Source organism: Brachyhypopomus gauderio, chromosome 11 (assembly GCF_052324685.1).
Source record: "Brachyhypopomus gauderio isolate BG-103 chromosome 11, BGAUD_0.2, whole genome shotgun sequence".
Lineage (NCBI taxonomy): Eukaryota > Metazoa > Chordata > Actinopteri > Gymnotiformes > Hypopomidae > Brachyhypopomus > Brachyhypopomus gauderio.
In genome coordinates, this window is record NC_135221.1 from 20,084,726 (window position 1) to 20,112,541 (window position 27,816).

General features: G+C 46.2%; 1 protein-coding gene across 8 annotated transcripts; it reads left to right on the plus strand.

The window, feature by feature from the left end:
• Positions 1 to 125: 125 nt before the first annotated feature.
• ccdc136a (coiled-coil domain containing 136a) lies at positions 126 to 27,025 on the plus strand. 8 transcript variants are annotated; one of them, XM_077022616.1, is made up of 11 exons: positions 3,624 to 4,601; positions 5,324 to 5,678; positions 6,802 to 6,882; positions 12,269 to 12,475; positions 12,855 to 12,929; positions 13,599 to 13,925; positions 17,393 to 17,504; positions 20,300 to 20,528; positions 20,769 to 20,906; positions 23,162 to 23,267; positions 23,791 to 27,025. In XM_077022616.1, the coding sequence occupies exons 4-10, from the start codon at positions 12,304 to 12,306 to the stop codon at positions 23,255 to 23,257; spliced, it is 1,149 nt and encodes a 382-aa protein (XP_076878731.1). In that variant the 5' UTR covers positions 3,624 to 4,601; positions 5,324 to 5,678; positions 6,802 to 6,882; positions 12,269 to 12,303; the 3' UTR covers positions 23,258 to 23,267; positions 23,791 to 27,025. The 8 variants fall into 8 exon arrangements, 5 of the variants coding, with proteins under 5 accessions (XP_076878731.1, XP_076878727.1, XP_076878726.1 ...); XM_077022612.1 differs by lacking the exons at positions 3,624 to 4,601; positions 5,324 to 5,678 and having other exon boundaries at positions 5,765 to 6,882; positions 23,769 to 27,025; XM_077022611.1 differs by lacking the exons at positions 3,624 to 4,601; positions 5,324 to 5,678 and having other exon boundaries at positions 5,765 to 6,882.
• Positions 27,026 to 27,816: the final 791 nt, after the last annotated feature.

A 27,816-nucleotide genomic window follows, 5' to 3' on the forward strand; every position in this document is an offset into this window, starting at 1 on the left:
GACCCCATTGTTGCTCACTGTGAGGGCTGTGATTGTTGTAAAGAATTTATGAAATACACTCATTTTAGTTTTTACTGGAAATTTTAAAATGTATCGTATTTTCTGTACTTATTTAGTATTGTAGTATTTGACTGTAATTGTTTGCATCTCGACTCTGGATAGATTTGCAATTAAAAGCTTGATATACAGTTGTGATCAAATTTATTCAACCCCCAATGCTGCGAAGGGTTTTATGGAATTCAGTGCACATTTGTAATTGTGTTCATAATGAAATCTTACAAGGACTTGTTAAAGAACTAAATGCAACTAAGATAGCATCAATTTTTTTTGTCATAAAGTATTAAATGGCCTTTTTGTGATTTCTTCATTGACACAATTATTCAACCCCTTTACGACTACCACTCCTAAGAACAGAGGTTCATTCCAGTGTTTTCCATCAGGTATTGAAAACATCTGTGGATGTCAATGAGCAGCAATCAAACATGATAAGCACCAATTAGGCAGATTTAAAAGGACTGTGATACTCAGCTCCTTCTAGACATCTACTGGTGTGTTTCCAAGCATGGTGAAGGCAAGAGAATGGTCCCAGAAGACAAGAGAAGAGGTTATTGCTCTTCACAAGAATGGCAATGGATATAAAAAGATTGCGAAGTTGTTAAATATTCCAAGAGACACTATCGGAAGTATCATTCGCAAGTTCAAGTTAAAGGGCACAGTGGAAACGTTACCTGGTCGTGGCAGAAAGAAGATCCTGACCGCGACTGCTGTGCGCTACCTGAAGCGTAATGTGGAGAAAAATCCCCGCGAGACTGCTAAGGAACTGAAAAAAGACTTGTCAGATGTGGGCACTGAAGTTTCAGCTCAGACAATAAGGCGCGCACTGCATAACGAAGACCTCCATGCCAGAACGCCCAGACGCACCCCCTTGCTGACTCCAAAGAACAAGAAAAGTCGACTGCAGTATGCCAAAAGTCATGTGGACAAGCCACAAAGGTTTTGGAACAGTGTACTGTGGTCAGATGAAACTAAATTAGAACTGTTTGGGACAATGGACCAGCGCTATGTTTGGAGAAGGAAGAACCAGGCTTATGAACAAAAGAACACCTTGCCTACTGTGAAGCATGGCGGGGGGTCAATTATGCTTTGGGGCTGTTTTGCTTCTAATGGTACAGGAAAGCTTCAACGTGTGCAGGGTACCATGAATTCCCTTCAGTACCAGGAGATCTTGGAGGAAAATGTGATGGAGTCAGTCACAAACCTGCGGCTTGGGAGACGTTGGACCTTCCAACAGGACAATGAACCGAAGCACACATCCAAGTCCACTAGAGCATGGTTGAACATGAAAGGCTGGAACATTCTAGAGTGGCCATCGCAATCACCAGACTTAAATCCAATTGAGAACCTCTGGTGGGACCTAAAGAAGGCAGTTGCAGTGCGCAAGCCTAAGAATGTGACTGAACTGGAGGCTTTTGCCCATGAAGAATGGGCTAAGATACCCATAGGTCGCTGCAAGACACTTGTGTCAAGCTATGCTTCACGCTTGAAAGCTGTCATAACTGGAAAAGGATGTTGTACTAAGTACTAAAAAATAATGTCACTAGGGGGTTGAATAAAACTGATAATGATGTGAGCACAGTAAAGACATTTGTGGTTATTCCATCATAAATATTATGTTATGTTTGTCTAATTTATAAGTGCCTCTTTGATATAATTGTAAATAAGATGACTGAAATGATCAAAATCAATGTCAAACTGGCCAAAACACTTTATTTCAGTGGGGGTTGAATAAATTTGATCACAACTGTACCATGTGAATACCCAGGTGTCTATGAGTAGGCACACACACACCCACACCCGCAAACACACACACACACACACACACACACACACACACACACACAATCTGGGCAGGAGGTGGTGAAGGTGGGTCTGAGTCACACTCATCTTGTCTGTCAAATTTGTCATTTCATTAGTTTTTATTTTTTCAAATTTCTAGAATATTTCTATCACACTTTTATACAACCTCGTTTGTCACAAAGCAGCTTTACAAGCGCATGGGTCCAGATCCCTAATGAACAGGCCAGGGTGACGGAGGTGAGAACAAACTCTTACTGGGTTGTTGCGTTCTACATAAATCAACCCAGAACACATGACATGACAGAATGACTGACAGCTCAGATTACCAGGACACGCTATGATTATTAGTGTCCACCAGGGGGAGCAAGTGCAGTATGTATGTCTGTCTCAGAGATATTCAAATCAGTCCTCTAGGTCCCAATCAGAGCACACACAGTGTGTGTGTGTGTGTGTGTGTGTGTGTGTACACTTCAATATCATATGCCATTTCATGTTGTTTTGCACACAGTTTTGTGTATCGAACAGATTGCCTCTCTTTGAATATGTAGCCACTCTGTGAACACAGTACACAGGTACAAATTCAGATTTCGTTTCTGTTGTACTAAAATATTCAGAATGGTTATTTTCTTGCAAAACACAATCCAGCTCAAATTGTCCTATTTCTCAAGTTCATTTTTCTGCTTGTTGCCTAGCAACAGTTCACGGTCAGAGGAAAGCCTTGAGTTAAGTGGTGAGTGAGTGTGTGTACGTGTGAGTGCGTGTACGTGTGAGTGTGTATGTAATTTTGTTTGTGGGTATCTGTTTTGTGTGTGTGAGGATGTTTGTGTTAGTAGAAGAGAGATTATCAGTTTGACTCTAGCACTGAGACTAATAGTACAGAAATCTGAACTTGATCTAAATGCTCAGTGTGCAAGAACAGTTAAGCAGTATTACAGTAACATGATCCAGACACAGGACACAGAGAAGGTGACGACTCCAGCAGACACAGTCAGGACACAGAGAAGGTGACGACTCCAGCAGACACAGTCAGGACACAGAGAAGGTGACGACTCCAGCAGACACAGTCAGGACACAGAGAAGGTGACGACTCCAGCAGACACAGTCAGGACACAGAGAAGGTGACCAGCAGACACAGTCAGGACACAGAGAAGGTGACCAGCAGACACAGTCAGGACACAGAGAAGGTGACGACTCCAGCAGACACAGTCAGGACACAGAGAAGGGGACCAGCAGACACAGTCAGGACACAGAGAAGGTGATGACTCCAGCAGACACAGTCAGGACATAGAGAAGGGGACCAGCAGACACAGTCAGGACATAGAGAAGGTGACCAGCAGACACAGTCAGGACACAGAGAAGGTGACGATTCCAGCAGATACAGTCAGGTGCCATCACTGGTACATTAAAAAATATAGAAATTGCTAATATAATATGCTTTTACAGAATTACAAGTCACACATACTAATTTCTTCTTAATGTTTTGCATTATTGACCACAGAATGCAAGGCAAATGTACAGTTGTGCCAAGAAAGAAGGCAAGATGCCATCAATGAACTTGTAAGTACACCTGACTGAACATAATCATTATCCTATGGAGACTGTGGAGGAGGAGTCCTGTAGGTTCTATAACAGCAACAATTATGAAGAGACTTTTATACATGCTCTCACCGGCCCCTTAATTAGGTACACCTCACTGACACAAATGTCGAATCAGCCAATCACATGGAAGCAACTCAATGCATTTAGGCATGTAGACATGGCCAAGATGATCTACTGCAATTCAAACTGAGCATCAGAATGTGGAAGAAAAGTGATTTAAGTGTCTTTGAACATGGCATGGTTGTTGGTATTTCAGAAACTGCTGATCTACTGGGGTTTGCACAAACAACCATGTTTAGGGTTTACAGAGAATGGTCTGAAAAAGAGAAAATATCCAGTGAGCGGCGGTTCTGTGGGCACAAATGCCATGTTGATGCCAGAGGTGAGAGGAGAATGGCCAGACTGGTTTGAGCTGGTTCGGAAAAGTAACTCAAATAACCAGTCGTTACAACCGAGGCATGCAGAAGAGCATCTCCTGAACGTACAACACATCGAACCTTGAGGTGGATGGGCTACAGCAGCAGAAGACCACACCGGGCGCCACTCCTGTCAGCTAAGAACAAGAAACTGGGGCTACAATTCACATAGACTCACCAAAATAGGACAAAGATTGGAAAAACATTGCCTGGTTTGATGAACCTTGATTTCTGCTGCAACATTCGGATGGTAGGGTCAGAATTTGAAAGCATGGATCCATCCTGCCTTGTATTAACGGTTCAGGCTGGTGGTGGTGCAATGGTGTGGTGTCAATGCCACAGCCTTCCTGAGTATTGTTGCTGACCATGTCCATCCCCTTAGGACCACAGTGTATCCATCTTCTGATGGCTACTTCCAGCAGGATAACGCGCCATGTCATAAAGCCCGAATCATCTCAGACTGGTTTCTTGAACAAAACAATGAGTTCACTGTACTCGAATGGACTCCACAGTAACCAGATCTCAATCCAATACTGCACCTTTGGGATGTGGTGGAACAGGAGATTCGCATCATGGATGTGCAGCCGACAATGCCATCATGTCAATATGGACCAGACTCTCTGAGGAATGTTTCCAGTACCTTGTTGAATCTATGCCAAGAAGGATTAAGGCAGTTCTGAAGGCAAAAGGGTACCCGGTACTAGCAAGGTGTACCTAATGAAGTGGCTGGTGAGTGTAGACTATACTATATGTATATGTAGACTATAGACTATACTGGCACCACAGTACATATCTGTGAACCTCTGCGTACAAGTCAGAAAAGCTGACCAGGTAAGGATTAGGTTAGATTTAGACTTAAAATTAGGGTTAGAGTTAGAGTTACGATTAGGGTTAGGGGTTAGAGTTATGATTAGGTTTAGAGTTTGGCTAGGGTTAGGTGTTGGGGTTAGAGTTTGGATTGGGGTTAGGTGTTGGGTTAGAGTTTGGATTGGGGTTAGGTGTTGGGTTAGAGTTTATGTTGGGGTTAGGTGTTGGGGTTAGAGTTTGGGTTGGGTGTTGGGATTAGAGTTTGGATTGAGGTTAGGATTTGGTGTTGGGTTAGGGATAGAATTAGGATTAGGTGTTGGGGTTATGGTTAGGAGGACTAGGTGTTGGAGTCAGGGTCAGGTGTTAGGATTAGGGTTAGTGTTAGGGCTTTTTAAAAATTTAGGGTTAGGGTTAACCGGGTTGCCGTGGCCCGGTTAGAGGGTACTGGGTTGCTGTGGTCTGGTTTCTGTTAGATTTAAGTTCCTTCCGTTTTTAGGACACATCTGTTTTGTCAATTTAATAATTAACTCGTATAATGAATTTAACTCCTATAATTTAACACAACTGTTGAACTCACAAAACATTATCTGATCACTAATCTCGTTAACACTCACTGGTTCTCACCTCTTCTGTTTGTTTCTCAGAAATACACTTCCTGTGTTCTGTGACCCATTTTCTCACATCTGCAGCCTAATAGACAGAGATGAAGAGATTCTGACCAACATTCTCACGACCTCAGAAGGGTTAAAGCTGGCTGCCGCTCCCTGGAGCTATTCACATAGTTTGTGTGTGTGTGTGTGCATGTGTGTGCGTGCGCGCGCGCGCGTGTGTGTGTGTGTGTGTGTGTTTCTTAGTGTGTAGTACATTTCTGACGTGTTGCGTTGATAACAAGCCAGCTGTCTGAAGAAAAGAAAGGAGAAGAATGTTCTAGAGCGGACACAAGTTAGGGTTTATTTTCTATGAATATGGAGTAAACAGTGGAGAAGCTCATCATCAGAGGTAAATATGGACCATCTGGAGGAGAGTGAATGCTAAGAGTGCTAGCGTGTGTGTGTGTGTGTGTGTGTGTGTGTGTGTGTGTGTGTGTGTGTGTGTGTGTGTGTGTGTGTGTGTGTGGATCTGGTGTTAGAGCAGAACATCATCAGCAGAGCAGGAAGTGAAACCAGCCGTGAGGAGCTGACTCAGAGCTGCAAGATGTCTGCTGGAGACCCTTCTGCCCCCTCTCTCTCCTCTTACCTCTCTTCCCTCTCTCTCCTCTTACCCCTCTTCTCCCTCTCTCTCCTCCTACCCTTCTGCCCCCTCTCTCTCCTCTTACCCCTTTGCTCCCTCTCTCTCCTTACCCCTCTTCCCTCTCTCTCCTCTTACCCCTCTGCCCCCTCTCTACCCCTGTTTTCTCTCTCTCTCCTCTTACCCCTCTGCCCCCTCTCTACCCCTCTTCCCTCTCTCTCCTCTTACCCCTCTGCCCCCTCTCTACCCCTGTTTTCTCTCTCTCTCCTCTTACCCCTCTGCCCCCTCTCTACCCCTCTTCCCTCTCTCTCCTCTTACCCCTCTGCCCCCTCTCTACCCCTGTTTTCCCTCTCTCTCCTCTTACCCCTCTGCCCCCTCTCTACCCCTGTTTTCTCTCTCTCTCCTCTTACCCCTCTGCCCCCTCTCTACCCCTGTTTTCTCTCCCTCTCTAGTTACCCCTCTGCCCCCTCTCTACCCCTGTTTTCTCTCTCTCTCCTCTTACCCCTCTGCCCCCTCTCTACCCCTGTTTTCTCTCCCTCTCTAGTTACCCCTCTGCCCCCTCTCTACCCCTGTTTTCTCTCTCTCTCCTCTTACCCCTCTGCCCCCTCTCTACCCCTGTTTTCTCTCTCTCTCCTCTTACCCCTCTGCCCCCTCTCTACCCCTGTTTTCTCTCCCTCTCCAGTTACCCCTCTGCTCACGTTTTTTAACCGTAACCCTCCTCTCCCCTCACTCTTCTTACACTCATGCTTGCTCCTACTCTGTTCTAGGGTAATCAGACTCTTCAGACTCTGGAGTTTCCTCTGTGTGTGTGTGTGTGTGTGTGTTCAGCACGACTCCCTCTTGTCTGTGTGCACGTGTTTGTGTGTCTGTGTGTTAAATGTTGGTGGGTACGCAGATTCCAACACTCTCCTCCCACGTTGTTATGAAAGCCATGGATGGATTACGCCACTTCTAGAGGAAGTTCTGGACTCCCCAGGTACAACACAGCGCTCTCTCTCTCTATCTATTTCTCTCTCTCTCTCTCTCTCTCTCTCTCTCTCTCTCTCTCTTACACACACACACACCTCATTTGCTAGTGAGCACATCTAACACAAAAAGCTGAGGGGAAAGAAAATGTGTGTTTGAGAGAGAGAGAGAGAGAGAATGAAACAGAGAAGGAGAGATAAACAGGGAGGGAGGGAGCAGGAAACGGACAGAGAGAGCTGGTGAGAGAGAAAGCGAGAGAGAGAGAGTGAGAGTGTCACAGTAAGGGAGCACGAGAGACACTTCGCCAAAGCATTTCTGTTCAGGCAGACGAACTGTGAGCAGCTGTGTGGATCTTTGGTTGTTATGGACACATCAGGACTCTAACGCAGCAGAGTGACCCCTGCAGGTACGGTTATGTCATCGCCTGTGAGCGTGTGTGTGTGTCTGTGTGTGTCTGTATGCACTACACTAGTTTGGTGTATATCTGCAAATATGTGGTCTCTGTGATTTTATAAGCACTGAGTGCTAGGCTGTCTGACAGAGCTGTCAGGCACTCAGTACACATTGGGAGTGGGAGACTGTGTGCGTACACACACACACACACACACACACACACACACACACACACACACACACACTGACTAACACTCTTAGAGCAAGACATGTAGAGAATGCAGCTCTTCATGTTGAAATTGTAGAGCAACAGTGTTGCCATTGTGTGGTGGGCTGTGACATATGTCTGGACTGTAAGGAATGTTCTGTGTTATAAGACAGGAAGCTCAGGCCTGTTTTACCTTTTAGGTCAGTGTGGAGGAGTTGACCCATTATTCCCATCATGCCCACGGTCCTGTCTGAGAGGGCCAGGTCATAAATGTTGTAGTATTGAACATGATAAAATGTTGCAAAATGGATCTGTGAATCTGGACTGAAGAAAGTGGATATGAGTGTGGGCTACACGCAGTGGCCCCGTGAGACCTGAGTGTGAGAGTCAGGGGTTATGGTGAGGGAATGAGGGGGTTATGGTGAGGGAATGAGGGGTTATGGTGAAGGAATGAGGGGTTATGGTGAGGGAATGAGGGGGTTATGGTGAGGGAATGAGGGGTTAGGGTGAGGGAATGAGGGGGTTATGGTGAGGGAATGAGGGGTTAGGGTGAGGGAATGAGGGGTTATGGTGAGGGAATGAGGGGTTAGGGTGAGGGAATGAGGGGTTATGGTGAAGGAATGAGGGGTTAGGGTGAGGGAATGAGGGGGTTATGGTGAGGGAATGAGGGGTTATGGTGAGGGAATGAGGGGTTATGGTGAGGGAATTAGGGGGTTAGGGTGAGGGAATGAGGGGGTTATGGTGAGGGAATGAGGGGTTAGGGTGAGGGAATGAGGGGGTTATGGTGAGGGAATGAGGGGTTAGGGTGAGGGAATGAGGGGGTTATGGTGAGGGAATGAGGGGTTAGGGTGAGGGAATGAGGGGTTATGGTGAGGGAATGAGGGGTGAGGGTGAGGGATTGAAGGGGTTATGGTGAGGGAATGAGGGGGTTATGGTGAGGGAATGAGGGGTGAGGGTGAGGGAATGAGGGGTTATGGTGATGGAATGAGGGGCTTAGGGTGAGGGAATGAGGGGGTTATGGTGAGGGAATGAGGGGTTATGGTGAGGGAATGAGGGGTTATGGTGAGGGAATGAGGGGGTTATGGTGAGGGAATGAGGGGTTATGGTGAGGGAATGAGGGGCTTAGGGTGAGGGATTGAGGGGTTATGGTGAGGGAATGAGGGGTTATGGTGAGGGAATTAGGGGGTTATGGTGAGGGAATGAGGGGTTATGGTGAGGGAATGAGGGGTTATGGTGAGGGAATTAGGGGGTTATGGTGAGGGAATGAGGGGTTATGGTGAGGGAATGAGGGGTTAGGGTGAGGGATTGAGGGGTTATGGTGAGGGAATGAGGGGCTTAGGGTGAGGGATTGAGGGGTTATGGTGAGGGAATGAGGGGTTATGGTGAGGGAATTAGGGGGTTATGGTGAGGGAATGAGGGGTTATGGTGAGGGAATGAGGGGTTATGGTGATGGAATGAGGGGTTATGGTGAGGGAATGAGGGGTTATGGTGATGGAATGAGGGGTTATGGTGAAGGAATGAGGGGTTATGGTGAAGGAATGAGGGGGTTATGGTGAGGGAATTAGGGGTTATGGTGAGAGAATGAGGGGGTTATGGTGAGGGAATGAGGGGTTATGGTGATGGAATGAGGGGTTATGGTGAGGGAATGAGGGGTTATGGTGATGGAATGAGGGGTTATGGTGAAGGAATGAGGGGTTATGGTGAGAGAATGAGGGGGTTATGGTGAGGGAATGAGGGGGTTATGGTGAGGGAATGAGGGGGTTATGGTGAAGGAATGAGGGGGTTATGGTGAAGGAATGAGGGGGTTAGAGTGAGGGTGTTGGGGTATTAGGGATAGGGTAAGGAGATCATAGTGTATCAATAAGGGACAATAGGGGGATGTTGGGACTAGGGTTAGGGACAGTTTAACATATACATGCTCCTTTCACTCATGCTTTCTTGCTCTCTCTGTCACTGTCTCTCTCTCTCTCTTTCTCTCTCTCACACACACACACACACACACACACACACACACACACACACACACACACACACACACACACACACACACACACACACACACACACTCATACACACAAACTCACTCTTTCACTCAAATACGTCCACCCACTCACAGTCTCTCTCCCTCTGCCTCTCTCTCTCTCTCTCTCTCTCTCTCTCTCCTTTCCTCTCTCTCATGCACTGTATTGATATACCTGATATACAGTATACACACTGTGCTTTTGTTCCTACCAACACACACACACACACACACACACACACACACACACACACACACACACACACACACACACACACACACACACACACACACACACACACACAGTACCTGCCTACATACTGCTCACCTCCTCCTCAGTCTCATCAGTACAGCATCCTGAAGGCCCTTAGCGCTTTGCCACCCCTGCTCCTCCTACACACACACACACACACACACACACACACACACACACACACACACACACACACACACACACACACACACACACACACACACACACACACAAAACAGTATGTATACACATACATACACACACAAACTGAGACATGTAAACACTCTTACCCACAGATTTTGCACATGCACCCAAACACAAATGCTGATCAAATGCTGATTTGCATACATGTACATTCTATATGTGCACACACACACACACACACACACACACACACACACACACACACACACACACACACACACATATATACATATACATATATATTCATATATATATAAACATACGTACACATACATATAAATACACACGTGATCTTGTACACAAGTAAGAATACACATCTGCACTTGCTCACATGCATATATACACATGTGTGGGTGTTGTGTGTGTGTGTGTGTGTGTGTGCGTGCTGCACTAAAGCCTTTGCTTTTTTGCTGCTGTAATTCATTCCTCCTCCATCCACCCTCCACCCCTCCATCCATTGGCCCTTGGACATTTAGGTGTTATATTGTTAACAAACCAGTAGATGGCAGTGTTGTGATGTGTCCTAAATAAACATCAGTTACTGGAACACTAAATCCTTGCAGCATTAGTTCAGCTGATCGTTAGGTAATCTTCATTAGTCAGAACTGTTTAATCATATCCTTTTATCATAGAGGGATTGTTTATAGGGAGTATTTATAGGGAGTGTATTGAGGGAGTGTATAGAGAAAGTGTACAGAGGAATTGTTTATAGGGAGTGTATGGGGAGTGTTTATAGGGAGTGTATGGGGAGTGTTTATAGGGAGTGAATTGAAGGAGTGTTTATAGGGAGTATTTGTAGGGATTGTATAGAGAAAGTGTATAGAGGGATTGTACAGAGGGAGTGTTTATAGGGAGTGTATGGAGGGAGTGTTTATAGGGAGTGTATAGAGGGAGTGTACAGAGGGAGTGTTTAAAGGGAGTGTATAGAGGGAGTGTACAGAGGGAGTGTATTGAGGGAGGGTTTATAGGGAGTGTATAGAGGGAGTGTACAGAGGGAGTGTTTATAGGGAGTGTATTGAGGGAGTGTTTATAGGGAGTGTATAGAGAGTGTGTACAGAGGGAGTGTTTATAGGGAGTGTATAGAGAGAGTGTACAGAGGGAATGTTTATAGGGAGTGTATAGAGAGAGTGTACAGAGGGAGTGTATTGAGGGAGTGTTTATAGGGAGTATCTATAGGGAGTATTTATATGGATTGTATAGAGAGAGTGTATAGAGGGATTGTACAGAAGGAGTGCTTATAGGGAGTGTATAGAGGGAGTGTGCAGAGGAAGTGTATTGAGGGAGTGTTTATAGGGAGTGCTTATAGGGAGTGTATAGAGGGAGTGTACAGAGGGAGTGTTTTAGGAAGTGTATAGAGGGAGTGTACAGAGGGAGTGTTTATAAGGAGTGTATAGAGGGAGTGTTTATAAGGAGTGCATAGAGAGAGTGTTTATAGGGAGTGTTTTTAGGGACTGTATAGAGAGAGTGTACAGAGGGAGTGTTTATAAGGAGTGTATTGAGGGAGCCCTGAAACTTTGTACCCATGTTGGGTGTCTGTCTCTGCTTATATGATTACTCCCAAGTGACGGGCAAATGATGGTAAGATATCAGTGTCAGAGCAGTAAAGAAAAAAAAAAAAAAACACATACAAAGGTTCAAAAAAAGGTAACACACATATCCCTGTACTGTACTGTGATTTGGTAATAGCAGAAGGATAAGTGTATTACAAAGGCTTGTTGGCATATTAATGTATACTTAAAATATATGTTTGGTTAGGATTTGCTCCTGTAGCTAGCTTAGCTACCAAATATTTGTAATATAATAAAGCAAACCATTCTGTCAGAGAGTTATTTGTTAGATACAGTTCATTTCAAGCATTTTCAAGAACTTTAGCCAAAATTCCAACACTTTTTAAACCTGGAAAATGCAACATTAAAATTCAAGCATTTTCAAGGATTTCAAGCACCTGTACGCAGTGGCGGATTTAGCTATTTGGGGGCTCAAGGCGAATTTAGCTAGGGGGCCCATCAACATTAATATGCGAGAAATAAATTAACTAGTCAGGGGGCCAATACAGTGGGCTGCAGTGGGAGGGGCCCAAGGCAATTGCCTAGCAATGCCTCTATGCAAAGACCGCCTCTGCCTGTACGAACCCCAAATTTCTGTCCGCTCCAAGCTCCTTTAGAAGTAGGCGTGTCCGTGGTGCAGCAAACTTTAAGGCAACCAATTAAAGAGCTTCTCCCGATCACAAGCTTCTCCAGATCACGTGTTACCTCATGCGTTTCAGTGTGTTATCTCATGTGTCTCTGGATGTGTTATGTGTTTCTTTGCTGGTGTAGACGAGAGCAGTGATCCAAAGGCAGCGGAGGCCATTATGAGCGCAGCCACGATGGAGAAGCAAGAGAAGGCGGAGCAGGCGGAGGAGGTGCTGTCTGAGCAGCAGGAGCTGGACACCCTGAGGACTCAGGTGCTCCATCTGCTGGTGGAGCTGGAGGAGGCACAACGTGTGTCCCAGCGGCAGGAGGAGAACGGTGCAGAACTGCAGGGTGGGTTCTTCTGGCCCTAAGCACTTCACATCCACCCTGAGTCACGTGTCTGTGGGGGAGTAACGTATCTGTGTTGAACCGGCGCATGTGGAATGGAACAACAGCTGAAGGCTCACAGAAGCTTCCAGACACGCTGTCCTAACTCCTACTTGGCTGATGACATCACTCATTCGCACTGAGCATGCCCAGCGGCTCCTGGCTGAGAGAGCTGAGATGCTTCCTCTGCAGTGCTGAGGTCACCAGTCATGAGAACCGCTGTCACAACACAGTGATTCTGTTGCAGAGAGCAGGACACCAAACCACCACATGCGGTTCCTGTCACTGTACCAGCCTCATTATCCCAGTGTCACTCCCACTTTCTCCTGTCTCTGCTCAGCAGGTCTGTTGGAGGATGAGCGCTTGGCGAGTGCCCATCAGGCTGAGACCTTCGCACGTCAAATTCAGTGCCTTCAAGGTAACAGTCCTGACACTCCAAGATGGCTCACTACAAAACACTCAGAACATCAACAACCAATAGATGAAACAGAATCCTCCCAGTCTTTCTGTCTCTTTATTATACTTTGGCGATCCTGTCAATGACGTTATGGTAGTTGTTGCTTGCAGATATTGGAACACTGAGCTACCTGATTTTTGGTGTTAGTCTTTAGATATTAAGTATCGTAGCATCCATATTTCCCACATCCTCTGCATATCCCCTCTAATCCTGCCGTGGCATGAATTGCATCATTCCAACAGTGCTCAGTTCTCCACGTTTGTCCATGAGTGTCTGGTCAAGAAGGTGACATGGATTTGACAGTGTGACATGTTGCCTTGGGTGACAATCCAGCTAGTGTGACTCTGGTTTTTGGTTCTCGTTGGTAATGGGTCTAGTAAAGTGACCACACTGGAGACACCCTGTTCAAGATTCAAACAAGTGACCCCCTGTCAGTCATGTAATTCAATATTGGCTGGAAAAATAGGTACTGTGATCCATAAACACAATAGAAGGAACAGCAAAAATACTGAAATTGTTAGGGGGGGGGAGTGTTAGTGTGTTAGGGGGGAAAAAATATGAGCACCTACTGGAAGGCAGAGACAGGAATGCTCTCTGTCTACCTTTCTCCTTCTGTGTGTATCTCCCCAGCCCAGCTGTGCTCTGCTCAGAAGGAGATGGAGGCCCTGGATGAGCAGAAGGAGAGGGACCTGGCGGAGGTTCGGGAGAAGCTGGGTATCACTCAGGAGGAGGTGCAGCTGCTCCGGCAGGCAGCTGAGGAGGCTGAGGAGGCTGCTGCCACGCGGGAGAATGACATCGCCAGCCTGCAGGAGGAGCTGTGTCACCTCCGCACTGAACTCGGCCGCATGGAAAGCACAGCACAAGAGTACGAGCTGGAAATGGTGACTCTCCGAGCAGAAATCGCCATGAAGAGCCAACGGCGAGAGCAGGAAAGGAGAGAAGGAGATAGAAGAGAGGGTAAGATGAGAGGGGGAGAGGGGAAGGGAGAGAGAGAGAGAGAGAGAAAGAGACGGGAGAGACCCTGAGGAAGGACCCAGATGGTTCTTGTAAGAATGACTATAGCAGTAGAAGCTGGTCCCAACCCCAACCCTAACCTCAACCCCAACCCCAACCCCAACCCTAACTTCAACCCTAAACCCAATCCCAAACCCAACCCTAACCCCAAACCCAACCCCAACCCTAACCCAAACCCCAACCCTATTACCAACCCCAAACCCAACCCTAACCCCAACCCCAACCCCATTCCCAACCCCAACCCTAAAAGCTGGTCAGAGAGCATCAAGAGTATGTGCTGCTCTAGAATCCAGTTGTGATTCATTTCAGTATAGTAAGTTCAAATTATTCTGGTACTGCTGGGAATCACCCAGACAACTGAAAATAAGCCCAGTCCATAGCCCAGTTTCTTAACATCATTACACTGCTCACACCCTTCTTGGTCTGTGTAATGTTTATCAGTTCAATTTTCAGGTGTGTCCAGGCAAAATGAAGAATTGGATGTAAACCTTATTTTCATTTGGTAGAATAAATGAAATTTTGGTTTTGGTTCATACTTCCACCTTTCATGTGTTTAATTTTTGCTCCTTAGAATATGAATTTAGGAAAGAAATGACTCCTTGGCCAGGTTTCTGACGTATGGCTTTACTGACCAATCACAAGCAGTTGTGGTGTTCCCCCACCCCGGTCTCTGATGGTACTGTCCTTCCAATTTATATTACAGTAAACAAACATGGAAAAGCAGAAACTTGGTCAGTTCTTTCTGAAATTCATATTCTAATGAGCAAAAATTAAACACTTGAAAGTTGGAAGAATGAACAAATACCAATTTTTCATTTATTCTACCAAACAAAATAATTTTTACATCCAAGTCTTAATTTTTGAGTTTTACCTCAACTCGGGAAATCGAACTGATATAAACATTACATGGACTCTTTAGGTGCTCAGAGTAATAATCTTTCATCTTGGAGTCTCATGCATATAGGAGGTCTGGTCATGTCACATAGTAACTTCTGCCTGATAGCAGATCATACTGGCCCCTAACGCTGTGGTTGCCCTCACACTGCTGTGTGTGCTGAGGTCAGTGTGAAAGCATCACATGATTATCGGCATCATCTCCAAAGGCCTTTACATGCCTCACACTCTGCAGCCAGAGGCATTAATCACATGGCTTTTAATAAGATGCCGAGGCCTGCAGCAAGACGGATGTGTTTGCCCCCTGGGGTGACTGGAAGGGGGAAAACACTGCATGCCAAGAGGGTGATGTCATCAGTGAGAGAATGACATCACAGGTTGAAGCCCCTGGACACTCAAGTGACCAAGTGAATGGAAGAATGTGAATGCTGTAAAGAACCCGGCCTGTGGGGTTAGGGTAACCCAAACCCAATCCCACACCCTAACCATAACCCAGTGGGGTACGGGTAACCCAAACCCAATCCCACACCCTAACCATAACCCAGTGGGGTACGGGTAACCCAAACCCAATCCCACACCCTAACCATAACCCAGTGGGGTACGGGTAACCCAAACCCAATCCCACACCCTAACCATAATCCAGTGAGGTTAGGGTAACTCAAACCCAGTCCCACACCCTAACCATAACCCAGTGAGCTTAGGGTAACTCAAACCCAGTCCCACACCCTAACCATAACCCAGTGAGGTTAGGGTAACCCAAACCCAATCCCACACCCTAACCTTAACCCAGTGGGGTTAGGGTAACCCTCATCTCATCCAACACTCCCTCTCTCCTCCTCTCTTACCTTGTTAATGGTGTACTTGTTATAATACTGATCTATAGGACCTTTCTATCCAGCAGAACTTACCAACTCATGTGGATGCAGGTTAGAAAAGGGTCACCCCCGCCGAGGTCTTCGGCCTCCTGGTCTGGAACCGGGGACCTCTGAGTTTCTGTCTTCCACACTGTCCCTCTAACCCACACGGATTCCTCTCGCTCAGCCCACTTCTCCCATTCTTATATCTTCCAATTCTTCCCTCCACATATATAAAAAAAATATAAAAGTCCCCCCTAGTAATTCCTATCAACCCCAAAACTTAACCTTCCCTTCTCCCCATAGTCCTACGACAACCTCTTCCCCCCACCTACCCCCTCCTCCCAACCTGGCCCTAAACCTAACCTTTTCCCTTGCTGAGCCCTTAACCTAACCCCTCATTTTACCCCAACCTAACCCTTCCCCTCATCTTACCCTAATCTAACCTCTCCCGTCACGTAGCCCTAACCCTAACCCTTCCCTTTCCCGGGCCCTAAACCTAACCTTCCCCATCACCTAGCCCTAAACTTAACCTCTCCCCTTACCTAGCCCTAAACCTAACCTCTCCCTCTCCTGGGCCCGAAAACCTAACCCTTCCCCTCACCCAGCCCTGACCCTAACCTTTCTCTGTCCCGGGCCCTAAACCTAACCCTCCCCATCGCCTGGCCCTAAACTTAACCTCTCCCCCTTTCCTAGCCCCAACCCTAACCTCTCCCTTTCCCGGGCCCTAAAACATACCCTTCCCCCTTACCTAGCCCTAAACTTAACCTTACCCCCTACCTAGCCCCACCCCTTACCTAGCCCTAACCCTAACCTCTCCCCTTCCGGGGCCCTAAAACCTAAACTTTATTTCCCCCCCCCCACCTAGCCCTAAACTTAACCTCCCCCTTACCTAGCCCTAACCCTAATCTCTCCCTTTCCCGAGCACTATACCTAACCTTCCCCCTCACTTAGCCCTAAACTCAACCTCTCCCCTGACCTGGCCCTAACCCTAACCACCCCCTTTCCCAAGCCCTAATCTAACCTTCCCCCTCACCTAGCCCAGAACCCTACCCCTTCCCCCTCACATAGTTCATTCCCTTGGTCCTACCCCATTCTGAACCCCTCCCCTCTTTTTAGATCTTGGTACCTCCCCCTATTTTTTATCCTTCTTAGAAGTTGGTGAAGCCAGTGCACCAAAAGGTTTTAGACCATTGTTTGAAAAAAACTTCAGCCAAAAACCTAACCATAACCCAGTGGGGTACGGGTAACCCAAACCCAATCCCACACCCTAACCATAACCCAGTGGGGTACGGGTAACCCAAACCCAATCCCACACCCTAACCATAACCCAGTGAGGTTAGGGTAACTCAAACCCAGTCCCACACCCTAACCATAACCCAGTGGGGTTACTGTAACCCTAACCCAATCCCACACCCTAACCATAACCCAGTGGGGAGTTGTACATTTATATTAATGTAAATTATTGTAACCCTAAGCCTAACACTCTAACCCCTAACCCTAAGCCCAACCCTAACCCCTAACCCTAACCCTAAGATGGCACAGAATCCCTTGGTGCTATTGGTTATTATTGTTTGAGTGAGGGACTGTTTAACTGAGAGACAGAATGATTTATTGACAAAATGAGTTAATAAGTGTGTGAGTGTGTGACTCTCTTCCCAGGTGAGATGGATCAGCTGAAGCAGGACTGTGCTGATCTAAAAGCAGAGTGTGAGGCACTGAAGCAGACCAATGGCAGACTGGCACAGAGAGTACAGCTGCTACAGCGGACAGGGTAGATCTCACACACACAACACACACACACACACACACACACACACACACACACACACACACACACACACACACACACACACACACACACACACACACACACACACTACAGCTGCTACAGCGGATAGGGGAGATCTCTCTCACACACACACACACACACACACACACACACACACTGCAGCTGCTACAGTGGACAGGGTAGGACACACACACACACACACACACACACACACACACACACACACACACTACAGCTGCTACAGCGGACAGGGTAGGACACACACACAGACTACAGCTGCTAGAGCGGACAAGGTAGGACACACACACACACAGACACACACTACAGGTGCAACAGCGGACAGGGTAGAATACACACACACACACACACACACACACACACACACACACACACACACACACACACACACACACACACACACTTCAGCTGCTATAGCGGACAAGGTAGGACCAGGGGTGCAAAGTAACCAATTACATTTGCTCACGTTACTGTAATTGAGTACCTTTTATGAGTAATTTATAATTTTCTGAGTAGTTTTTGAAATATGTAATTTTTACTTTTACTCGAGTAAATTTTGACCTAAGTAGTTTTACTTTTTTTTAACTGCATTTGAACCCCCTTACATTACTATTACTGAGTAAAAAAATAATAATAATAATAAAGTCAATTGCGTTGTCAGGGCTGGCTCGGCTGCCGCTCCTCCTAACAACACTAGAGGCACCAGAGTCAGTCCTAGTCTCTCCAGGCACAATCAGTGATTCGTCTTAGCTGTCTCTATGGCTTCTTAATTAAGGAAGCTCAGTGAAACGGATCACTGCTGAATCGTTTTGGCTCGCCTTCACATCCTCAACCCTTTCTCTGTGATCTCTGGTTGCATTTCTTGTGTTTAGGTGTCTCGTCACCTTATGCTCTTTCTCGCTCTCTCTTGCTTTTCTACTACTTATTCGAGTAACTATAGCCTGCGCTGCTTACTAGCCTACCTCAAGTTTTTCCCCTGCTTTATCTCTTCCTTTCCGTTCTTCGTTTATTTTGGGAAGGGTTTTTGATTCGTCGCGGCGTTCTGCCTGCTGCCAGTTACTTCCCCTGGCGTCCTAAGTTTCATTTTCTCACGTTGAGCTTTCTCCACGTCTTTTCTGTTGCGTTTTTCTCCCATGTGTTTGTGGTCGAGTTTATTTTCTACGTGTTGAGTTTATTCCGCATCTCGTGTGATTGGTTTTGCTGCTTATGTGTGTGTGTGTGTGTGTGTGTGTGTGTGTGTGTGTGTGTGTGTGTGTGTGTGTGTGTGTGTGTGTGTGGACGCACGCGCACATTTTGCTCTTTGTGTTTTGTCGGCACTTGGGTCTACTACTCTCTTGGTTTGGCGCAGTGTGTTGTTGGTACACCCGACGTTACATGTGTGGCCTTGCCTTGCCTTGCGCACGCCATTTCCACTGTCTCATAATCAGGTCGTAATCTGGTGTACTTTTTTCCAAAAGGATGAGATTGTTCTATCTTTAAATCTTCTATCAGGATCTGTGGGATCCTGTGGACATTTTATTGTGAATAGTGGGATCCTGTGGGCACTGTATTTTGAATAGCTGGATCCTGTGAGCACTTACTTTTAAATTGTAGGATCCTATGATCCTATTTTTTAATATATTTTTGAGGTGAGATCCTGTGGGCATTTTATATTGTTTTATTTTGAGTTTTGGGATCCTGTGGGCATTTTATTGTGAGTAGTGGAATCCTGTTGCATTTTAGTTTGATTTGTGGTATCTAATTTAATTTAATTTTGTGTGCATTTTGTTTTTTGAATAATTTGTCATTTAAATTTCTTTATTCTTATCATAGTGTTGTCCGTTGGACAATAGGACTGAAAATTGTTTGCACTTTATGGTACAGGTTGTGATTTGTCCTTGTGCTGTGAGGAAGTATGTTCCTGAGCCTAGCTGATCTTTTGCAAGTGTGGATGTACACTTAAATACGCTTCGAAATCAATTAAAACAACTTGTGCTGAATTTGATTCATGACTCATCCTTTTTTGCATTAAATAACAAAGTAATGAAGTAACTTTTACTCAAATTACATTTTAAATGAAGTAATTTTGTACTTTTACTCGAGTAAATTTTGAGATGGGTAATTTTACTTTTACTCTGAGTAGAATTTAGGCAAAGTAAGGATACTTTTACTCAATTACTTTTACAACCTCTGGGTAGGACACACACACACACACACACACACACACACACACACACACACACACACACACACAGACACACACTACAGGTGCAACAGCGGATAGGGTAGAATACACACACACACACACACACACATACACACACACACACACACACACACACACACACACACACACACACACACACACACACACACACACACACACACACACACACACACGCATAGACTACAGGAGCTAAGGCAGACAGGGTAGAATACACACACATACACACACATTCACATGCACAACAGCAGACTGGCACAGAGACTACAGCTGCTACAGCAGATAGGGTAGAACACACACACATAGATATACATTCACATTTACACAAGCGTGCGCACACACACACACACACACACACACACACACACACACACACACAGACTTACACAAACATTTTTACAGACACATACTGACAACACGTACACGAGCCCACACAGTTAAACTGTCTGTCACTCTCATACACACACACTTACATAAACACATTCATACACACATGCACACACACACTTTGTCGTAATAAATGTTAATGTCCTTTCCGGTCTCCGTCTCTGAACAGCCCCGGCAGCACGTGTATGCCTGTGCAGCCGGTACAGGCGGAGGGAGGGGAGCACGCGGAACGCTCAGCATCCAACTGCAGGCTGGTGGATGTTTGCATCCAGAAAAACATTTCGTTTGAGGGCAAGCCGATCACACCCACCAACTGGAGCGGAGGATTCTCCGAGGTGCTGTCTCTGCGAGACCAGCTGAAGCAGGCTGAGGAGAGAGCTGAGCAGGTGCAGAGGCAGGTGAGAGGAGGCACCTGGGCAGGTGCAGAGCAGATGGGCGGGGCTTAGCTGGGCAGACACACTAAGGAGGGACATTCAGCTGTGATGAGATACTCTGCTAAACATTTTGTCTTTGACTGTCTATTTTTCCATTAACCACTGAACCACAGATATGACTGATATATATATATATATATATAAACTATACTATGGTCTGTGTCTGTCTGCTGTGCTTGTGTTTTACCCGTTTGTGGGTGGTAGTGTGATAGGGTGCGGACTGACCTGAGGGAACTACAGGACCTGTTTGAGACAAGTCAAAAGGAGCGGGCGGAGCTGGAGCTGGAGCTTCTACATTGTAGGGAAGAGCTTGAGAAGATCACGGATGGGGGCGAGCAACAGGTGGAGAAACACCTGCACCTAACCCACAGCCTCTACACCAACCTACAACCTCTACATCTAACCCACAGCCTCTACACCAACCTACAACCTCTACATCTAACCCACAGCCTCTACACCAACCTACAACCTCTACATCTAACTCACAGCCTCTACACCAACCTACAACCTCTACATCTAACCCACAGCCTCTACACCAACCTACAACCTCTACATCTAACCCACAACCTCTACACCAACCAACACCCTTTACATCTAACCCACAGCCTCTACACCAACCTACAACCTCTACATCTAACCCACAACCTCTACACCAACCTACAACCTCTACATCTAACCCACAACCTCTACACCAACCTACAACCTTTACATCTAACCCACAGCCTCTACACCAACCTACAACCTCTACATCTAACCCACAGCCTCTACACCAATCTATAACCTCTACATCTAACCTACAACCTCTACACCAACCTACAACCTTTACATCTAACCCACAGCCTCTACACCAACCTACAACCTCTACATCTAACCCACAGCCTCTACACCAACCTACAACCTCTACATCTAACCTACAGCCTCTACATCTAACCCACAACCTCTACACCAATCTACAACCTCTACACCAACCTACAACCTCTACATCTAACCCACAGCCTCTGCACCAATCTACAACCTCTACACCAATCTACAACCTCTACATCTAATCCACAACCTCTACACCAATCTACAACCTCTACACCAACCTACAACCTCTACATCTAACCCACAGCCTCTGCACCAATCTACAACCTCTACACCAATCTACAACCTCTACATCTAATCCACAGCCTCTACACCAATCTACAACCTCTACATCTAACCCACAGCCTCTACACCAACATACAACCTCTACATCTAACCTACAGCCTCTACACCAATCTACAACCTCTACATCTAACCCACAGCCTCTACACCAATCTACAACCTCTACATCTAACCCACAGCCTCTACACCAACATACAACCTCTACATCTAACCTACAGCCTCTACACCAATCTACAACCTCTACATCTAACCCACAGCCTCTACACCAATCTACAACCTCTACATCTAACCCACAGCCTCTACACCAATCTACAACCTCTACATCTAACCCACAACCTCTACACCAATCTACAACCTCTACACCAACCTACAACCTCTACATCTAACCCACAGCCTCTACACCAACCTACAACCTCTACATCTAATTCACAAACACTGCACATAACCCTTGTCCTCTAACAGGAACCCCCAGCCTCGACATCAACCCCAACCTCAATCTACCTAACCCTCCATATGAACTCATATTGCTATGTAACAAATGTAACGATGTAAGTTCTGTGTCCTTCTGTCTCTCATATTCATGTCACTATTCATATGTCGTTAACACACCTCCACTATATTCCAATAAGAGCTTTGTGGTTTTTATTGTTGTTTCGTTGAACATTCATTCTTTAATTTGTGGTTTTCCATCTCTCCCCCCCACCTCCACCCCTCCCCTCATCTCACCCCCCACCTCCATCTCTCCCCCCCACCTCCACCCCTCCCCTCATCTCACCCCCCACCTCCATCTCTCCCCCCCACCTCCACCCCTCCCCTCATCTCACCCCCCACCTCCATCTCTCCCCCCCACCTCCACCCCTCCCCTCATCTCACCCCCCACCTCCATCTCTCCCCCCCACCTCCACCCCTCCCCTCATCTCACCCCCCACCTCCATCTCTCCCCCCCACCTCCACCCCTCCCCTCATCTCACCCCCCCACCTCCATCTCTCCCCCCCACCTCCACCCCTCCCCTCATCTCACCCCCCACCTCCATCTCTCCCCCCCACCTCCACCCCTCCCCTCATCTCACCCCCCCACCTCCATCTCTCCCCCCCACCTCCACCCCTCCCCTCATCTCACCCCCCACCTCCATCTCTCCCCCTCACCTCCACCCCTCCCCTCATCTCACCCCCCACCTCCATCTCTCCCCCCCACCTCCACCCCTCCCCTCATCTCACCCCCCACCTCCATCTCTCCCCCCCACCTCCACCCCTCCCCTCATCTCACCCCCCACCTCCATCTCTCCCCCCCACCTCCACCCCTCCCCTCATCTCACCCCCCCACCTCCATCTCTCCCCCCCACCTCCACCCCTCCCCTCATCTCACCCCCCCCACCTCCATCTCTCCCCCTCACCTCCATCTCTCCCCCTCACCACCATCTCACCCCCACCCCTCTGTCCCTCACTCTCAGCTCTCCACTGAGCCCTCTGTTCTCTCACTGCCTTTCCTAGGAATGATCGTTATCCTCGCTGTTCTTTGGTGCTGCTGGAGTGAACTGGCAGCCTAGAGAGTAGAAGGTAGAACATGGCGTAGTCTCACACTCACATCCAGCACACAGTGTGACGTAGCCCCGTGATCTCAACCTGTTATGGAGGAAGCATGTAAATGTGTGTGCGCATGCACATTCGTGTGTTTGTGTGCGTGCATGTCTGTGCATGCATGTGTCTGTGCATGTGTGTGCACATATTTGTATGAATGCGTACAGTACAATGCAAATGTGTTAGGCAGGTGTAGAAAAAAATTACCTTAAAGTATGAATATGCAAAAAGAATGAGCACAAAATCAAATCAAATTAATGTTTGGTGTGAACACCATCAAGTTTTTCTCTTATGGTCATTCACTTTGCATTTTGTTAATTGACAAACAAACTATTAACACATATTTTTGAAAGCATTCTTTCTTTGCAGCAATACTATACACACACATGCATACATGCATACATGCACAAATACACACACATACTCACACACGTGTTTGTGTGTGTGTGTTTGTGTGTGTGTGTGTTGATATGTGAATAGTCACCAGATTCCTCTATTTCAGGGAGCCACAGGGGAACTGTGTGCATGTCTGGATGTACTACAGCAGCAGCACATGGATCATTATCTGAATTTAAATTCATTTAATTTTGGACCTATTGACCTTTCACCAGTGGGGGGGTCTTTCATCACCATGGATCTGTCCTTGCTTTGGTTACGTCTAACCCTCCGCTTTGGGCTCCACCCACTCACCACTGCAGACCCCATGGGCCTGAGGAAGCTGACCCAGACTGGCACAGACAGCATGGCGTGACCCAGACTGGCACAGACAGCATGGCGTGACCCAGACTGGCACAGACAGCATGCCGTGACCCTGTGCCTGGCGGCTGCCTGGTTTCTCCCACCCAATCAGAACAGCAGAAGGTGGAGGTTCCTTTACCAACTTTGCTCTTTTCTGATTTTTAAATGTGTGTGTACGCATTAGATACTATGGTTACACTTAAATTTATTTAAAAAATGCCCTGCGTAATTACATATTAATTTATCCATTTACTTAAGTATTGTTGTGTTGTATAGAATATTCATTTATGCTGTGATATGTGAAGCTACTGTACAAAAAAGCTACAGTGCAGTAAAGCTACAATAATTACTGATTGAATTACTAATACATGAGGAAGGTATTGAATGCAATAATAATGCATAGCTATTTCAGTATCTCCAAACTGGGTACAAAACTAATATGTTGTTATAATGTGTCCCCGAGAGCTCATACATGTAGACCAGATGTCCCCTAGATCTGGAACCCTACAGACTAGGAACCCTACAGACCAGGAATCTCTTAGACCAGGTACACTAGACCTCCAGACCAAGTATCCTTCAGCGCACAGATTCAGCACTAAAGAGTTTTTAGTGTGTTTACAGACATAAAATATATTTGTACACTTGAATATTTTTAATAACCTAGGGTTATGGTTATGGCTTAGTATTAGAGATTAGGGTTTATTAGGGTTATGGTTATGGGTTAGGGTTAGAGGTAACCTTAACAAAACCCTGGGAGTTCTGGGTTAGGGTTAGAGTTAGGGTGAGTTTCTGGTACAATACAAGTGGTGATTTCTTTTAAGATGAATGTCTGCATATATCTTCCCATCACTCAGAAGAATACACACACATTATATGATATTTAGGTTTTTTGAATTTGTCACAGTACATACATTTTTGATAATTATAGATATGTTAGGATTAGAAAACCAATCCTAACCAGGGTCAGTCATTTTCTGGTGGTTAGGGAACTGGTCTTGTGACTGGAGGGTCGTGGGTTCGATTCCCAGACCCGAGGCCATGACTGAAGTGCTTTTGAGGAACCTAACCCTAACTGCTCCATGGGCTGGGCATGTATGCACCACAGCCCCCTAGTGATCACTAGTGCGTGTGTGTGTTCTCACTGCACAGATGGGGAAATGCGGAGGACAAATTTCGATTGGGGTGAAAACCCCAATTGACAAATATGGCAACTTAACCAAACCTTCCTCAGTACACAGTGAAGAACATCACACACTGTACTTATCAGTGTGCTGACTGATTCAGGTAGACAGAACAAATCATTTATCCTTCACAGCTAAAAGTGCATTGTGTTATTCTTTCTAAATAAACTGACTAGGGTTAGTAGTTTGTTGCTACGAGTGGGAGTTTGCCTGTTCTGCAAATTTGCCTCTTCTTTTACAGGCTTCAGGCACTGTGGTTCTCCTATAGGGTTCTAGTACTGTGTTTTTTTAGGCTTTAGGTACTGTGGTTCTCCTATAGGGTTCTAGTACTGTGTTTTTTTAGGCTTTAGGTACTGTGGTCTTCATGTCTTAGATTTCAAGTGCTCAAGTGAAGGGTCAAATGCCTTTATGTACTTTGTGAAGGTGAAAAAGTACATCTTTGTGGGAAAATTGCTTTTGTTTTCTGGTGTTTTGTGATATATAATAAGTGCTTATTATATGCTTTATATAGACAAACTTTATAGGAAAATGTTTGTATTCAATTCAGCTCACAATCTTACAAATGGCTATTTATAATATAATATTTTGAAAAAGTATACTTGGTATGTGTAAGTTGCAGTGAAGGCTGCATGGTAATATAACTAATTGATATAACTAATCCCACTTTTGAGTGCTCAAGAAAAGCACACTTAAACCTACACCTACACCTACACCTGCACCTACACTTGCTACACTTACACCAACACCTGCACTTACACCTGCACTTACACCTGCACCTACACTTACACCTGCACCTGCACCTACACCTGCACCTGCACCTACACTTGCTACACTTACATCAACACCTGCACTTACACCTGCACTTACACCTGCACTTACACCTGCACCTACACTTACACCTGCACCTGCACCTACACCTGCACCTGCACCTACACCTGCACTTACACCTGCACCTGCACTTACACCTGCACTTACACCTGCACCTACACTTGCTACACTTACACCAACACCTGCACTTACACCTGCACCTACACTTACACCTGCACCTGCACCTACACCTGCACCTGCACCTACACCTGCACCTACACCTGCACCTGCACTTACACCTGCACTTACACCTGCACCTACACCTATACCTGCATGTTGCTACCATGCGTCCAGCTACAGCCTCTAATTGAAAACAGGAGCAAGCACAGTTTCCTTATAACAGGAAACTAGAAAATAGCAATACATTTGTTCTCCATCTTTGATAGAGTAAACTACAGCAATATACGATTGTCCTCCATCTTTCATAGACTACCATTAAAACATCAACAAATCCTGTTTTTGTAAAGCTGATGAGAAAGTGGTTGTGGTTGAGAAACATGTGGTTGTGGTTGACTTCAGAAACTGGAGTTTTGTGGCACTGAAACTTGTTTTAGTAGCGTTCAGGATGTCGGTAGAGAAGCATTACTACTCAGGCTGTTATTGGTTATTTAAGTTAATGTTGCTTTGCCGTTTGCAATAAAAATATTTCAGCATGGTAATATGGTTGAAAAACCTATTTTAGATTCTGGGTTTATTTGCATATTGTAATGTAGCCTACTTGAGTAAAATGTTCATGCTTACGTTGTGCCTATCCCCTAACCCCTAACCCCTAACCCCTAACCCCTAACCCCTAACCCCTAAGTTAGTGCATGTCATTCACTAGCGTTCAGTCTTTCTCAGTATCGACTTGCTGATGCTCTTCATTCATCAGTAGTCATTTTGTAACCCAGAAGTATATTTGTACTGTACATGTTTTGAAAAATGAATCAATAAATTGGATATTTCTGTTGAGTTTTCCCAAAGGTGTGTAATGTAATATATATGAATCAGACCTGTCAGATGTGCACAATGAAAGGAGGCAGTTAGTGTGGGGTCAAGGATCCGAGAGGCCGCCACCCAGCTCCGACTTCCAGGACCGTACCGCTCCCAGTCCACCAACTACTGGAGGTGTTTGCCCCAACGTCGTGAGTCAAGCAGGGAACACAATATATGCAGTTCCGTCCTGGAGGTGAATAAGGGATGGCGGAGGTCCCTCCTCTGGCTCATTCACTGGGCCTTCCTTCACCCCTTTGAGGGTGGATATGCGGAAGGCCGACGATGCCCGGCTGCTTCCTGGTGTGCCAATCCTATACATCACAGGGTTGATTTATGTAATTGCACAATAAGGACTGGCATACCTTGCGTCCAGCTTTTGATGTGGTTCTACCCAGCCGTCCTTGGTAGCCACCCAGACTCTGTCTCCCAAGCGGTACAAGGACGTCTAGTCTCACTTGAGGTCATCCGTATAACAGAGGTTGATACCCTAGCACACACTTGAAAGGCGTTATTTTCGTTCCTTCATGATGAAGGGAGTTTCGAGTGTATTCTCCTCAGGCGAGATAGGGAGACCACGTATCCGGATGCTCCCGGCAGTACACTCTGAGAAACCTGCTTAGCTCCTGGTTAGCTCTCTATACAGATGTTAAGCTTGTTAAGGTAATGTTTAACTTATTGAGCAGTTCTCTCCACACTCGTGATGTGAACTGAACACCCTGGTCTGACATGATGTCTTCTGGAATGCTGAACTGCCTGAAAATATGTTG